General features: G+C 45.0%; 1 protein-coding gene across 2 annotated transcripts in view; it reads right to left on the bottom strand.

Annotated features, from left to right (window-relative positions):
* Positions 1–15,715, bottom strand: part of FDFT1 (farnesyl-diphosphate farnesyltransferase 1) — a 35,609-nt gene that overhangs the window by 18,353 nt on the left and 1,541 nt on the right. The window contains exons 2-3 of one of the 2 annotated variants that reach the window (XM_068552502.1): positions 6,353–6,450; positions 5,360–5,543 (exon numbers count right to left, since the gene is read on the bottom strand). In XM_068552502.1, the coding sequence (XP_068408603.1) occupies positions 5,360–5,543; positions 6,353–6,450 (282 nt within the window). Of the gene's footprint in view, positions 1–5,359; positions 5,544–6,352; positions 6,747–15,715 lie in introns of those variants that run through there. The other variant, XM_068552501.1, reaches the window with a different exon arrangement.

Below are 15,715 nucleotides of genomic sequence, written 5' to 3'. Positions count from 1 at the left end.
GGTTCGACGCCTGGTCAGGGAACTAAGATCCCACAAGCCTTGGAGCGCGGCCCAAAAAAAAAAACCAAAAAAAAAGAGAAGATTCATAGTCTTATCATACGCTCATCTTCCCACCTAATGAGAAATGAGATACTTCAACATAAAACTGGACATAAGTGTAATAAGCATTTTAGGAAGAATGGCTCATTTTCAGACAAGCCTCATGATAATGAAGATTCATTTGTGCAAACATGTCTTGGGTGCCTCCTATGCAACAAGCAGTGTTGTGGGCACTGGGACACACAGCCGGGAGATGACCAGAAACTCCGCCCCCAGAGCCTATGTTCTAGCAAGGAGACCAGCCAACCGCTGTCTATCCCCAGTTCCCGAATTCATGCCATGAAGCTACAGTGTCTCCCTACTATAAGGCTACACGTTCTAATTCCTTAAACAACTCAGTTCAGTTCAATCTGCGGCAGGCTATCCAACACTTTTTTTCATAGTCCAAGCTTTAACGTTGAAAAGTTCTATTGATGTTTTTAAAAGTCACTGCTACTGTACAAGTATCTTGCTTAAGTTCAAAGAAGTGTCTGTAGGTTATCAAAATAAAATATACTGGGTTGGCCAAAAAGTTCGTTCGGGTTTTTCATCCCATCTTATGGAAAAACCAGAACGAACTTCTGGGCCAACCCAATAAAACACCATGAAACTTCTCAAATAATATGCCATCAACACACAATACTGAAAACAGTGAATAGACTTTGCTAAGCTTCCGAAGTGTGAGAAGTACCTGGTCTATGTTTACAGAAAGGTTAGAAAAACTCCCTCAGGAAACACCTAAATTTAAGGACCTGAGGGAAACCCAGAGGGCTGCAAGGCACTGAAGGGGTTCAGAAGCCTAAGATCCTTTAGGATTATTCTGATGAACATCAACTGTTAAACCCTCAAATTCCATAAAACCAATCTGATCTCTCCAGAACTGTTCTCTACAGAACAGCTGTTCCAAGACAAAGCCAAAAGGTAATTCCCACGTGGACTGAAGCAAACGAACACCTCTACCAAAGGTCATTTGAATCCCTGAATCTCCCGAGGACCTGGTCTTTCAACAGATCCCAGGCTGGGTCAGTTCTATTTATAAGAGGGGAAAGGCCAGCCAGCTGGGGGAGGAGCAGCTTAGGCTTGAAAACAAAGGCTCCAAAATAAACACTTCACTGCTGGATGTGAACCAACTTCAACTCTTCGGTACTTACTACATCATTATATAATTCAAAACATGAAAACAAAAATATCTAGGGAGGAGTGACCATGAAGAGCTCTCCGTTCTCCCAGAAACCTGAGGGAGGGTGGGGAGGGAGGGGTCCGACTCCCCCAGGCAGCTCTGCCCGCGAGGTCAGCCAGGAGGGGCTTTTCCTTGTCCCTCCACGGAATTCTGTTTCCCAGCTACAGTACACTTCTAGGTCCCGGGGTCACTCTCTAGTGATTCCAAGTATGAGAAGGAAGGACACCACGGGGAGTCCACTGGTACAATGGAGAAAGGCCAGCCCCAAAGCAGGGGCAAGGGGAGCATGTACACAGAAATCTCCCTGATTATAAACCTTGGGATGTTATGATCAAGACACTGGGTGGGGCTTCCCTGGTGGCTCAGTGGATAAGAACCCACCTGCCAATGCAGGGGACACGGGTTAGAGCCCTGGTCCGGGAAGATCCCACAGACTGTAGAGCCACTAAGCCCGTGCGCCACAACTACTGAGCCCACGAGCCACAACTACTGAGCCTGCGTGCCTAGAGCCTGTGCTCCGCAACAAGAGAAGCCACCGCAATGATAAGCCCACGCACCACAACGAAGAGTAGCCCCCGTGTGCCACAGCTAGAGAAAGCCCGCGCGCAGCAATGAAGACCCAACACAGCCAAAAAAAAAAACCAAAAAAACAAAAAAACCACCAAAACACTGGGTGATGCTACCTTCACCTATATGCAAAATTTTATTTTTAACCATTTTTTAAAGGGCCAGTAGAGTGTGCCAGGGATTAAGCACAAGGGTTCTGGATGTAGGCCTTCTGTGTTTGAATCCTGGTTCTGCCACTTAACTTCACAGGTGATTTCAGGCAAGGGGCTTAAATCTCTCTGTCTCAATTTCCTTATCTATACACACGTGATTAACAGTGTTATCACATCCATTACATGTTAAAACTATATTAATATTAAATAAAGCACATGATAAACCAATAATGAAATACATTTCGTAACTCATAGCTCAATAAATGTACGCTATTATTGCCATTATCATTTAAAAGTAACCCCTTCTTATTTCTCAAGCTGTGTTTGGAGGTAGAGTTCTAAGACTACCAGTCTCCACTAGTACCAGGTGAAAAAGATGTACTCTAATTTAACCCATAATATACAGTGAGTGTTCTAGAAAGCTTAGTATCAACTAATGAGCACTGAAGCCTTATTACAGCCCCAGGTCCCATGTCAACGCTGACCGGAGGCAGGCTTCAGCCGCTTCACTGGGTTAGAAGGCCCCGTGGAGGCTCAGCCCCACCTTCCACCGGGCCTGGGGCAAGAGCACAACGGTGGCCACACACCATGTGGCTCAAAATCTTAAACCATCAAGCGAGCTAGTAACTTACCAAGTGCAGTATGTTCTCTTCTCCCGCCCTGACAAACATACCTTCACAACCACCTGGAAGACTCGGGTGTGAATTTAAAATTCTTGGTCCCTCAGGCTTCTGTTCCAAAATTAAATAGTGCAGAGACTGCCAGGAGGAGGAATCTCACACTCGTGTGTAAGGACACCCCAGACAGCAGGGTCAAGCTTCACCCACGACCCTCCTGAAGAGCCGCCCTCGGGCCACGGGGCACGGTCACTGGTGCACAGCCCACCCTGGAGGAGACGGGCCCCAGGAAACGGACTGCAAGCTGGTGTGTGTGGGGTGTCTCAGGGAACTGGGGGCACGCAATCCCAGACCCCTAGAAGATGGTCTACAAGGGGAGCTGCACAAGCTCGGGGCAGGCACGCCCCCACGGCCCCCCTTGAGGGTGAGGTGGCCCAGAGGGGGCCCCTCTAAAGTGAGGGGCAGGAAGGGACTTCCCTGGCGGTCCAGTGGTTACGACTCTGGGCTCCCAATGCAGGGGGCACAGGTTCGAACCCTGGTTGGGGAACTAAGATCCCGCATGCCGCACTGAGCGGCCAAAAAGAAAAAAAAGATGGACTTAAAACAATAAATAAGTAAAGTGAGGGGAGGGGGAAGGGCCCTTCTTGCCCCCATCTGAGAGCAGTGCTGTGTGAGGGAGGCCCTCGCCCCAAACCCACAGTACACCTAACCCTCGGCAACCGGTTCACCCTTCAAACTGGAGCTGCTGGGACAGGCCAGCACACACACAAAGCGCTCCTGAAGGTGAGGCAGGAGGCGTCTCCACACACTCCGCTCTCAAGCTGAACCACAGACGGACAGGACCGCCAATGCAAGTGTCTTAAAATTACACTTTCACAAAACACACAGCTTCGCGTATTTCATAATCACAAGGATGTAAAAGGTTAACAACAGCAAAGTAGCGATGCCTGCACTTTCTGTCCCCTTCACTCCACAGGACCAAGTCTCTGCTTCTGAGAGCGTAGCGCCTGTGCGCTGACCCTACGATCCAGTACAGCAAAAGAAGGATTTAGTCTTCACCTTGAACCCTTCCAGAACAAAGTGTCATTTTTATAAAGAAATAGACTCAGGTTTCATACGCACATTAGAATACTGTCTGAAAATTTACTAGCTATACCTCCAAAATTATTTTGGCATTTATTTTCATATTCTTTCATTTTTGTTGAGTGGATAGGGCCGCCTTGATTTTTAAAATACATGTGACATTTACCCCATGACCAGAAATTGTTATGAAGATTCAAGTAGTTTGGGAGACTGCTTTTGTTTTCGGAGGCTCCAGCTAGAACAATGTATGATTTTTTTTTTAAGTGAGAACACACTTCAATTACAAGTGGGATGTTACCCTGTTTGCGGCACCTTCTCTGCATTGGCAGAGTTTCAAAAGCTCACCGGTAAATGGCCACAGATTCCCAGGCAGACGCCACCTGCTCTGGTCTTGTGAGAGGGTGTCCCGTGAGAACCAATCACCAGCACCTTCCCTATGTGAGAGCTCTACTTCCTTCCCTAACTCTTCTCCAGATTTTTCTCTTTTCTTCTTTTGTATTGTACTATAAGAACTCCACCTAATTTTTCTTCACAGCCCTTTTCTCTTGGTTTGTATGGTACTGTATTTTGTTTTTGGCTTTGACACTGAAGGTGTGATCTCAATAATTTGAAACAGCCCTTGCTCCGAAGGAGTCCTTCTCAAACATTCTTCCGTAATGGTTGGATTCCTCCCCTCCCCGCTGAAGAATATAGATTTGTTTCAATAGTAAGGGAGCCACTTAAGGACTATTCTTCCCCTCAAATTCTGGCAACTGTGTACAAAAAGAAGGGCTCCTTTGGGCTCTTAGGGAACATGAGACTTTGCTAAATCAAACCTTTATTTATAAGGTACGGAAGAACCACTTATTTATGTGATAAGACATGCAAATCCCAGAAGAGTAGGACCTAGTCACATGCACAAGAGAAATTTGTGGGATCTTCTAAAGCTCAAGATTTTAATTAGAACCCACTTTACTCCAACTGAGTGGACTAAATACCTAATATTTATAGAACACTATTCTAAGTACTCTACATGTATGAACTCATTCAGGCCTCGCAGCTCTAACTTTACAAATGAGGAAACTGAGGCACAAGGAAGTTAAGGGGTGTGTCCAGGCTCACACAGCTGCGGGTGGCGGAGATCATCCTGCTTCAGTCCTCAGCTCAGCTGCAAAGAGCCCGCGCCCTACCCCACAGCTGCCACCCATCATGAGCTGCACAGCACGCCACCAGGTTCAGGGTGCCCCAGAGGCCAGCAGCGCGACACACCTAGGCTGCGTTCTTGGGTGCATTGGCTGGAGAACCCATCTTTCACGACACTGGCACTGGAGTGCTCTCTCCACAGGAAGGAAGGCTGGACTTCCCAACAACATCCCGGTAATGACAGTAGCAGCTAACACCTAAGAGCTCCACCTACGTTAACTCGTTCCATCCTCACAACCACACTAGGAGGCAGGGACCATTATTCTCTCTGTCTTACCGATGAAGAAACAGAGGCACAGGCAGGCTATGTAACGCAGCACCAGTTAATGAGTGGGAGCATGGGGCCGCCAACCCAGGCAGTCTGGCTTGAGACGCACCATTGCCACATTATGCTACACTGCCCTGAGACTGCTGGTTTTGCAGTTCCCTCCAGGCACACGGGCCAGCTGACGGCCACCCCACCAATCATGCGCACGACTGCGTCCCGTTAGTCCCGCTACCGTTGGAAAGTCCTCCAGGACTTGTCGGTCCTTCTCCTTGCTCTCCGTGAACCGCCAGTCGGGCTCATAAAGGTACGAGTGGAAGTTGTGTAACAGCGGGACCTTTCTTTCTATACTGATGGTCATGTCATCTTCCAGAGTGTCCAGGGCTCGGAGAACCAGATAAAATATGCATACTGCATGGCTGTAAGAAAGAAATAACTATCAATACACTGGAACAAACATTCAAAGATATTTGTTTTAAAATCACATCTCATTTTTGCTGGGCCATTTTCTAAACCCTCCTACACCCTTAACTCTACAGAACTATGAAAGGATATCCAAAACTTTTCGTACTTAATGCAACTTCTTGGCTTCTCTTTCTGAGATGGGAGCAATGGACTTCTGTAGTTTATTTATAAAAATAAATAAATAAATTAAAAAACCTGCCAGCTGGACGTCACTACTACTCCCACAATGAGTTACATTTAACTAATGCAGCACAACTGTAGAAAGACCAGCAGACCATTTAGACGGAACTATTATTTTGCAGATAAAATAAAGTCAAAAGACACAATAACTTCTCACTGTCAATACTATCTTACCTAACGTCTAAGTCACGTATATAATCTGCACAGAGGCAACTTCAGAAAAATTAACCCAATATACTAGAAATGCAAAGTAGCATAAGTGAAGCCAAGGAAAATGCATCAGCCGCTCAGAGACAGGTCCAGCTGCCAGCACTAAAAAAAGTTAATAAACACCCCCTCCCCCTCCCTGAAAGAGCTGGGCCTGCACGGACGCTATGAGATGGCTAGGTGCCTGGAAGGGCATTCTAAAGTAAACACAGGCGTATTTCAACCGCGAACATTTCCTTCACCCACAGGGGCCTGTTCAGGCTACGCCACAAGCACGGAGACAGCAATGCGAGGGGCTGTGTCAAAAAGTGGCTTCCAACGAGCCGTGGCAAAGTTTTCTTCCCCCAGGTCACAAAGAGCGGCCTGCGCCACTCACCGCATTTCCCCATCCAGCGCCTGGATAACAGCTGCGAAACTGCGACTGGTCTGATTCAAGTACTTGTAACAAGTTTTCAAGCTGCTGCTGAGCGAGTCCTGCGGGCAGAGGAGACACACGGCGGTGGGAGATGCGGAGGGGCTGGAGTGGGGCTGGGGCGGGCGGCCGGCTGCCGCGGGACTCCGCAGCCGGCCGCACACGCCCTCTCCCCGCGGCCGGTCCTTGGAGGGCCAGGCGGCAGGGGGCAAGGGGCAGCCGCGCGGGGGAGTGCCCGCGCCCCTGGGCGCCGCGCCGGGGCTCAGCACCAAGGTCCGCTTGAAAAGGGACATGGCCTTGGTGCCGCAGGCGACTGCGGCCATGGGAATCGCGAGGCCAGCGCAGTTTTTCCTCCATAGACCCGAGAGGAGCGGAGGGGCGCCCACCGAGGGGCGGGACCAGCTCTTGCTCCACCGCAATAGGCTTGGGGCGGCGGAGCAGGGAGCTGGCGTCCGCCGCCCCGCCCGCCCAGATGCGAGCCGAGCCCCGCCCCGCCGCCAGGCCCACGCACCCCGCACGCGGGCCCGCCGCCCGCCCGGACGCGAGCCCCGCCCCGCATCCAGCCCCGCCCACCCTGCCCAGATGCGAGCCCCGCCCCCGGCCTCCGGCTCACCACCCTTGCCTTCCTCACCTTGTTCCCCTTCTCCCCAGAACCCGCAGGCTGTTAACGGAACCCGAATCTCTCCTTCGCCAAACTTTAGTCAGGCTCCTAAATCCTACACCTTTGTACTTCTGTGTTTATCTTTGCGTCGCTCAGCTTTAGCAAGAACCCTGCTAAATTGGTTTAGCCAGAATCCCCCATCCGCCATGTATGATCACCCGCACCATCTGGCCCGTTCCTCTTCCACCACCATCCCAACGCCCTCACCTGCCTCCAGCAAGAATCCCGGTAGGTCGTTGCAGCAGAATGCCCCTTACCCCAGATGTTTCCTCTTAGTACTTTTCCATCCACCCACACCTACACTCTGCTCCTTGTTGTATTCGGAACCGAGCCCAGTTCTATACTGAGGTCTCTTTCCTCTATTGCAATTGCTTTTCTGAATGAAATGTTTTTACCCCTTTAACTACTGTCCAGTTCTGGTTTTACCTGAACACCTGTTAAACCTCTATTATCCTCTGGAAAGCTAGCTATTCCTTTTAAGATTTCTAATCATCTTTCCCTTTCAAATCAGTGAGCTGTAACGATCTTTACGAACCTTATTTACTCTTCCCTAAGGAAGACAAAAACTGTTTTTCCAGAAAAAAAAAAAAAAGCCATGTTCTGATATACAGGCATATCAGAAAGAATTGCTGGCTGTTTTGTATATTTTTTTATGGAGACTTTATATTTTAGAGCAGTTTTAGGTTCAGGGAAAATTGAGTGGAAAATAGAGTTCCCATACCACCCCCCCCCCCAGTCTCCCCCACTCTCTTTTTAAGAGGAAACGGGAAACATCTGCAATATCTAACAACAGGGGGGATGGTTTAAAATAAATAAATAAATATATGTACACACATATACATATATATATGTATGTATGTGGAAATCCCATAGTCACTTTGGAATGTTAACAGTGAACCTTGGGACCCTGCTGGGGTCCACGTGAACTATCTTCTTTTCATATGTGTTTATTTCTTACCACGGATACATGTTCTTCTGTCAAGAGGGTAAAGCTTTTCTTTTTAAATCACATAATCATGAGAAATTATTGCCAAGTTCAATAAAAAAAATTAGTAAAAATTAACATTTACTAAGCACCATATATTAGTAAAATCATTTCGTACATACAGTCTGGCATATAAAAATACTCAGTGAAGGTCTGATGCGTAAATGAATAAGTTCAAAGAGTATTTAAAAACAATTCACCAACTCCTTTCCTATCAAAATGTGGAGAGGCAAGACTTCACAATAAAATAGAAAGAACAGAATAACAGCTCTTTTCTGAGCTCTAAGCCACCCTTCACATACAAATGTTATCAGGCCACAATGATTCCTTTCACTGCACTGCCAAATGTTTTAATCCCCGGCTACAACTAAGGGTTTGGGGCTGATGTCAAAGGTGCATCATACATTGGGACTTCCCTGGTGGCGCAGTAGTTAAGAATCCACCTGCTAATGCAGGGGACACAGGTTCGAGCTCTGGTCCAGGAAGATCCCACATGCCACGGAGCAACTAAGCCCATGCGCCACAACTACTGAGCCTGCGCTCTAGAGCCTGCAAGCCACAACTACTGAGTCCACACGCCGCAACTACTGAAGCCCCTGCACCTAGAGCCCGTGCTCCGCAACAAGAGAAGCCACTGCAGTGAGAAGCCCGCGTACCGCAACAAAGAGTAGCCCCTGCTCGCTGCAACTGGAGAAAGCCCGCGCGAAGCAACGCAGACCCAACACAGCCAAAAGTAAATATAAATAAATAAATACATTTATATATTAAAAAAAAGGTTCATCGCACTGGTTCTGAAGAGCAACAATCTTGAAGGACACGCCCCCTCCTTTCCCACACACCTTCTCCACTTTTTTTTTTTTTTAAAGCAGTCATCCTTGTCTTTTTTTTAAAAATATACATTTATATATTTTATTTTTGGCTGCATTGGGTCTTCATTCCTGCGTGCAGGCTTTCTCTAGTTGTGGCGAGTGGGGGCTACTCTTCGTTGCGGTGCACGGGCTCCTCATTGCGGTGGCTTCTCTTGTTGTGGAGCATGGGCTCTAGGTGCGCAGGCTTCAGTAGTTGTGGCACGTGGACTCAGTAGTTGTGGCTCACAGGGTCCAGAGCACAGCCTCAGCAGTTGTGGCTCACGGGCTTAGTTGCTCTGCGGCATGTGGGATCTTCCCGGACCAGGGCTCGAACCCACGTCCCCTGCATTGGCAGGGGGGTTCTTAACCACTGGAGCGAGGTCACGAAATCACTTCGCATCTCCTTACCCTGTCATTCTTTTTTCCTGGCACCTATTTGTGTCAATACCTCATTCTGTAACAATAATTTCCTCAAATTGCCAAGAAGATACAGGGAGATATAACTATGAAACACACTATGGAAAACACCACTGTTAAATTTCCACTGCTTGCTTCCCATGAGCTAAGGGGAAAAAAAGTAAAAAAAAAAAAAAAAAAAAAAGCTAAAGCTACTGTGGCCCATCCCTAGAGCCTCCTGATGTTCTTCTTTGCTGTCTGAGATGGGCGTGCTCACAAGAACTCTCCAGTGAGAGAAAACAGGGATGAAAGGCATTGAGAGGAAGAGTGTGCAGGGGTGAGAAGTGCAGGACTGTCCTCCCACGACTGGGGCTCCACCTGAAAGACAGTTCCACAAGTGGACGGCGACCAACCCTCCCCACGGCCTTCCATTCAGATTAAGTAACACAGGCTCCCTCAGAAGGGAGGGAAAACCCCACAAACTTGAGAAATGAAGTTACGTAACAGCAAGAGTAATAACTACCACTTACTGGGCCGCTACTACATGCCAAGCACAATACAAACATTATGCAACCTTTTAAAGATGACATGATACAGACGTGCAATCCACCCAAGGTCTCCGTGGCCAGATGTGTGGCAGAATTCAGAATCTGTAGTGTTTTAGAAGACAGGCAATGAAATGCACATACAGCCTGTCATTGTGGAATGGCTCCCTGTAACTGATTATCGCCACTTCTTCAGCAAAACATTTGAATAGTTATACTAAGTGGGATCACTTTATTATATATCAGAGCATATTGTACTGCCAAGTGACCTTGAGCCAGACTTATTAAAAACCTCTTTGTTTTCAGACCATTTTGGAGTTGGGAAATTGTGATTGACAGATTGTGATCCACTGTCTCTATTTTACGGAGGAAGAACCTGTTGCTGGAGGTTAAGTCACCAAAAGGAATAGAGTCAGGATTAAACTTCATAGACATTAGTCTAAGTAATAGGATTTAGACTTGATAGAAGCCAGAACTGCATGATTACAAAACACCGAGTTTTTCCATTATGTGCTCTCTTAGTGATGTCACACAACTTGCGGGTGGCAGTATGATGCCAGATTTACTGATATACTCCTAAAAATTCAGGATAAGTCAATTTAGGGAACGCTGAACTCCTACAGCCAAATCCTTCTGTGACTGAAATAATCTCAGCCCTCCATGTCTGCTAAGTGTAAATTTATTCCCCCAGCTTCTTTGTTTCTAAGAGAGAAACTAAGATAATGTTAAGTGAAGGAAAATGGTTTTTCCTATGTTTCCTCTAACTAGAGGTATACTCAGCTATTTTTAAAAAATGGTTCATGGGGGTTAAAAACGGCTCAGGAAAACTACAACTAACAAAATAATACTGTACTGCATTGCTCATCAAATCTTAGAGCTAGGAGAGGGAATAGCCCAGGTCTCACTTCTTAAAAAATTAAAAAGATTATACTGTGAAAAGTCTTACCCCTACCCCTTACTGTGGCCACCCATTCGCCTCTCTAGAGGTATCCAAAGCTACCATTTTTTCCAAGTCTCATTTCATAGAGAAGAAAATGTGACACAGAGAAGTCTCTGGACCCAAATCACAACCCTATAAATTGTGTCCCCTGACTTCAGACACTCAGCTCCCTTGCCCTACTATCATTTTTCTTTGTAGTACTTCTCCCCACCTGAAATACTGTATATTTGCTTTTTTTTCCTTCTCTCTCTCTTCTATTAGAATGTACGATTAGCAAAAGCAAGGTCTTCACCTATTTGGTTCACTGTTTTATCCCAGCACCTAGAACAATATCAAGCACGCAACCAGTGGCCAGATGTTTGTTAAACGAATACAGGAAGGATAGGAAGGAGGGAGGGAGGGAGGGAGGGAGGAAGTGCACAACAGAATTGGGAAGGGCAGACAGAAGCCAGAAATTGCTGTGTGCCTGTGATGTGTCTGGTGCACACATGACAGCACTGGAATGTGATCGCTCTCTGGGGCCAGTCAAAGCCTGTGCTCTTTATTCTGGGTGGCCTCCAGAGTGGAAGCATGAAGGTCTTCAGACAGGCCAGGGATGGCATCATGGAACCACCACTTGAGAGCTTCCAAATTCAACTCCTTTATGCTACAGTTTCCTAATCTGTAAAATGGCAGTAATAATAGCACTTATCTCTTTAGCGTTGTTGTCAAGATCGACTAAGTATGGTAAGTTACAAAATGGCCATAAAGTTTGTGGCTCTTCCCATCAGGAGGTGGAGTCTATCTCCACCTCTTCGCATCTGGGCTCCCCTTGTGACTTTTTTTGGCCAACAAGACAGTAGCAACTGTGAGTCAAGCAGAAAGCGGACGAGTGCGTGCACACTGGGGTTTGCATGATTCCAGTCCAGAGCGGAGAGTCCCCAGGCTAGCCTGCTGGATGACACACAGGGCCCAACCTCCCCTCAACGCTCCAGCCTATAGCCTGCTAATCAGATGGTCCAGCCACATGCCAACCAGCCAGCTGAGCAAACCCAGTAGAAATCACTCAAGTTGGCCCAGACCAGAACTCCCCAGCTCTCCAAGAGAACTGTGAACTAAATAACAGTTGTTATTTTAAGTCACTGAGTTTGGTTTTTTAACTGTGGTAAAATATACATAACATGAAGTTGACCATCTTGACCATTTGTGAGCGTGCACTTCAGGAGTGTTAAGTCACACTGTTGTGCATCCAGTCTCCAGAATTAAGCCACTCCGTTTTGGGGTGGTTACCCAACGAAAGCTAACTGATAACATTGAGATAACAGACTTCAAGAGCTTCGCCAGTGCCTGGAACACAGAACTCAATAAATGCTGTCTATTAATATTACTATTATCGTTATTAATTTGATTATTCTCACAGTTTAATCCCCTAATTCCATTCACCTGCCAAACTACTGTTCCAAAAATACTGCTTTCATAGTGCCACAGGTGCATTTGACCATTGCCTGCTTCACGGAATACAGCTCAGCACCTGGACTCCCACGTGCACCCACTGCACTTTGCACTCAATTCCAGCCACACACACTGTGCTTAGTCCTACCTACATGACTTGGCTCATACTGGCGTTCCCCACAGAGGATCCTCCCCCACTAATCTAAATCTAATACCTCTTTTCAAGGCCCTACACTTTGCAAAGCACTTCTGTGTTTTCTAAAAACTTTTCACTGTAAAACAGTTCTACTTCACTAAAATTTCCTGAAATCTCAATGTACTTAAGATGACTTGGCACTTCCTAGGTATCTTTTGTACACCTGCTCTCCATCAGGCTGGGAACCGACTGAGGATACACAGTTTCCAGTCTGTGTCCATCATACAAAGCGTGTTCAGCTTTTAGCTGAATCTGGACGACCCTCTGCTTAATATGACTCTCTGGCCCATCACCTTAATGACCAGCAGCATGATGGGGTCAAGAGAGTGAGCTCTGGACTCAGACTGCCAGGGTCAAAGGTGGTCTCCACCAGTGAACAGCTGTGGGACCTCAGGCAATAACTAACCTCTCTGTGCCTGTTTCTTCATCTATAAAAACAGGGAAAATAATAATAGCTTCCTCACAGGGTTACTGGAAGTTTTAAATAATACACATTAGGAGGCACTGGGCACACAGTAAAAGCGCAATAAATGTTAGCCATTATTATGACATCCTTTACCTAAAAGGTAAAGATCTACGTTTAAAACGTCTTTCAGGAGGGCATCAAGATGGAAGAACAGACCTTGAAGGGATCTGGGCTGACCACGATTCTAAGTCCACAGCATGGTGAGACTGACTAAAAAAGTCAATGAACCAAACAGACTTAATTGATATTTATATAATTAAAGTGGCAGGATACACTTTCCTCTCAAGTACTCACAGAACATTCTCCAGGATAGATCACATCTTGGGTCACAAATCAAGCCTCGGTAAATTTAAGAAAACTGGAATCGTATCAAGTATCGTTTCAAACCACAACACCATGAGATTAGAAATCAATTACAGGAAAAAAATTGTAAAAAATACAAACACATGGAGGCTAAACAATATGCTACTAAATAACCAAGAGATCACTGAAGAAATTAAAGAGGAAATAAAAAAAATACCTAGAAACAAATGACAATGAAAACACGACAACCCGAAACCTATGGGATGCAGGAAAAGCAGTTCTAAGAGGGAAGTTTATAGCAATACAATCCTACCTCAAGAAACAAGAAAAATCTCAAACAAACAACCTAACCTTACACCTAAAGCAGCTAGAGAAAGAACAAACAAAACCCAAAGTTAGTAGAAGGAAAGAAATCATAAAGATCAGAGCAGAAATAAATGAAATAGAAACAAAGAAAACAATAGCAAAGATCAATAAAACTAAAAGCTGGTTCTTTGAGAAGATAAACAAAATTGATAAACCTTTAGCCAGACTCATCAAGAAAAAAAGGGAGAGCACTCAAACCAGTAAAATTAGAAATGAAAAAGGAGAAGTTACAACAGACACCACAGAAATGCAAAGCATTCTAAGAGACTACTACAAGCAACTCTATGCCAATAAAATGGACAACCTGGATGAAACGGACAAATTCTTAGACAAGTACAACCGTTCAAGACTGAACCAAGAAGAAATAGAAAATATGAACAGACCAATCACAAGTAATGAAATTGAAACTGTGATTAAAAATCTTCCAGCAAATAGAAGTCCAGGACCAGATGGCTTCACAGGTGAATTCTATCAAACATTTAGAGAAGAGCTAACACCTATCCTTCTCAAACTCTTCCAAAAAATTGCAGAGGGTGGAACCCTCCCAAACTCATTCTATGAGGCTACCATCACCCTGATACCAAAACCAGACAATGATATCACAGAAAAAGAAAATTACAGGTCAATATCACTGATGAAAATAGATGTAAAAATCCTCAACAAAATACTAGCAAACAGAATCCAACAACAAATTAAAAGGATCGTACACCATGATCAAGTGGGATTTATTCCAGGGATGCAAGGATTCTTCAATATATGCAAATCAATCAACGTGATACACCATATTAACAAATTGAAGAATAAAAACCATTTGATCATCTCAATAGATGCAGAAAAAGCTTTTGACAAAATTCAACACCCATTTATGATAAAAACCTTCCAGAAAGTAGGAACAGACGGAACTTACCTCAACATAATAAAGGCCATATACGACAAACTCACAGAAAACATCATTCTCAATGGTGAAAAACTGAAACCATTTCCTCTAAGATCAGGAACAAGACAAGGATGTCCACTCTCGCCACTATTATTCAACATAGTTTTGGAAGTCCTAGCCACGGCAATCAGACAAGAAAAAGAAATAAAAGGAATACAAATTGGAAAAGAAGTAAAACTGTCACTGTTTGCAGATGACATGATACTATCCAGAGAAAATCCTAAAGATACCACCAGAAAACTACTAGAGCTAATCTATGAATCTGGTAAAGTTGCAGAATACAAAATTAATACACAGAAACCTCTTCCATTCCTATACACTAACAACGAAAGGGCAGAAAGAGAAATTAAGGAAACAATCCCATTTACCACTGCAACAAAAAGAATAAAATACCTAGGAACAAACCTACCTAAGGAGGCAAAAGATCTGTCCTCAGAAAACTGTAGAACACTGATTAAAGAAATCAAAGATGACATAAACAGATGAAGAGATATACCATGTTCTTGGACTGGAAGACTCAATATTGCGAAAATGACTATACTACACAAAGCAATCGACAGATTCAATGCAATCCCTATCAAATACCAATGGCATTTTTCACAGAACTAGAACAAAAAATTTTACAATTTGTATGGAAACACAAAAGACCCTGAATAGCCAAAGCAATCTTGAGAAAGAAAAATGGAGCTGGAGGAATCAGGCTCCCTCCCTCATTGTAAGATAACACCTCTTAAAAACCAGAACTGTCTGGAGATGGGCGGTCTCCAGAGGTAGTGAATTACCTGTCACAGGAGGTGTTCAGGAAACTGTATATCCTGGATTGTAAAGCAGTGACTATTTTTCTGTTTTGGGTCACAGATCCCTGGAAGCATCTGATAATAGTGAACAGAATTCTTTTCCCCCAAAAACACACAAATATACAGTAATATAAATATCTGCAAATAATTTCAGGAAAGGGCCAAGTAAGAACTCTTAGCCAGAATCTCCTAATTAAACAAATATCTATTGATCAAGGCACAGGAGAAATTTAAGGCTGTATTTCCTTTAGGCATCTCTCAAAAGATTAATCCCCTATCCCAGCCAGAGGTGATTTTTCCCTTCTGTGAATTTCCTTATGGCATTTACTATATTCTGCCACAGATACTTAAGTTTCTCTTGTTTAAAAACCTAGAGGTATCTTGAGGGCACTGCATCCACCTTTTGTTCATTAATTCACTAAGGTACATCAAACAAGACTCCCATTTTCAAATAGC

This window comes from Eschrichtius robustus, chromosome 10 (genome assembly GCF_028021215.1).
Source record: "Eschrichtius robustus isolate mEscRob2 chromosome 10, mEscRob2.pri, whole genome shotgun sequence".
In the NCBI taxonomy this organism is placed as follows: Eukaryota; Metazoa; Chordata; class Mammalia; order Artiodactyla; family Eschrichtiidae; genus Eschrichtius; species Eschrichtius robustus.
Note: the sequence above shows the minus strand (reverse complement) of the source record. Positions and strands in the feature narration are given on the sequence as shown.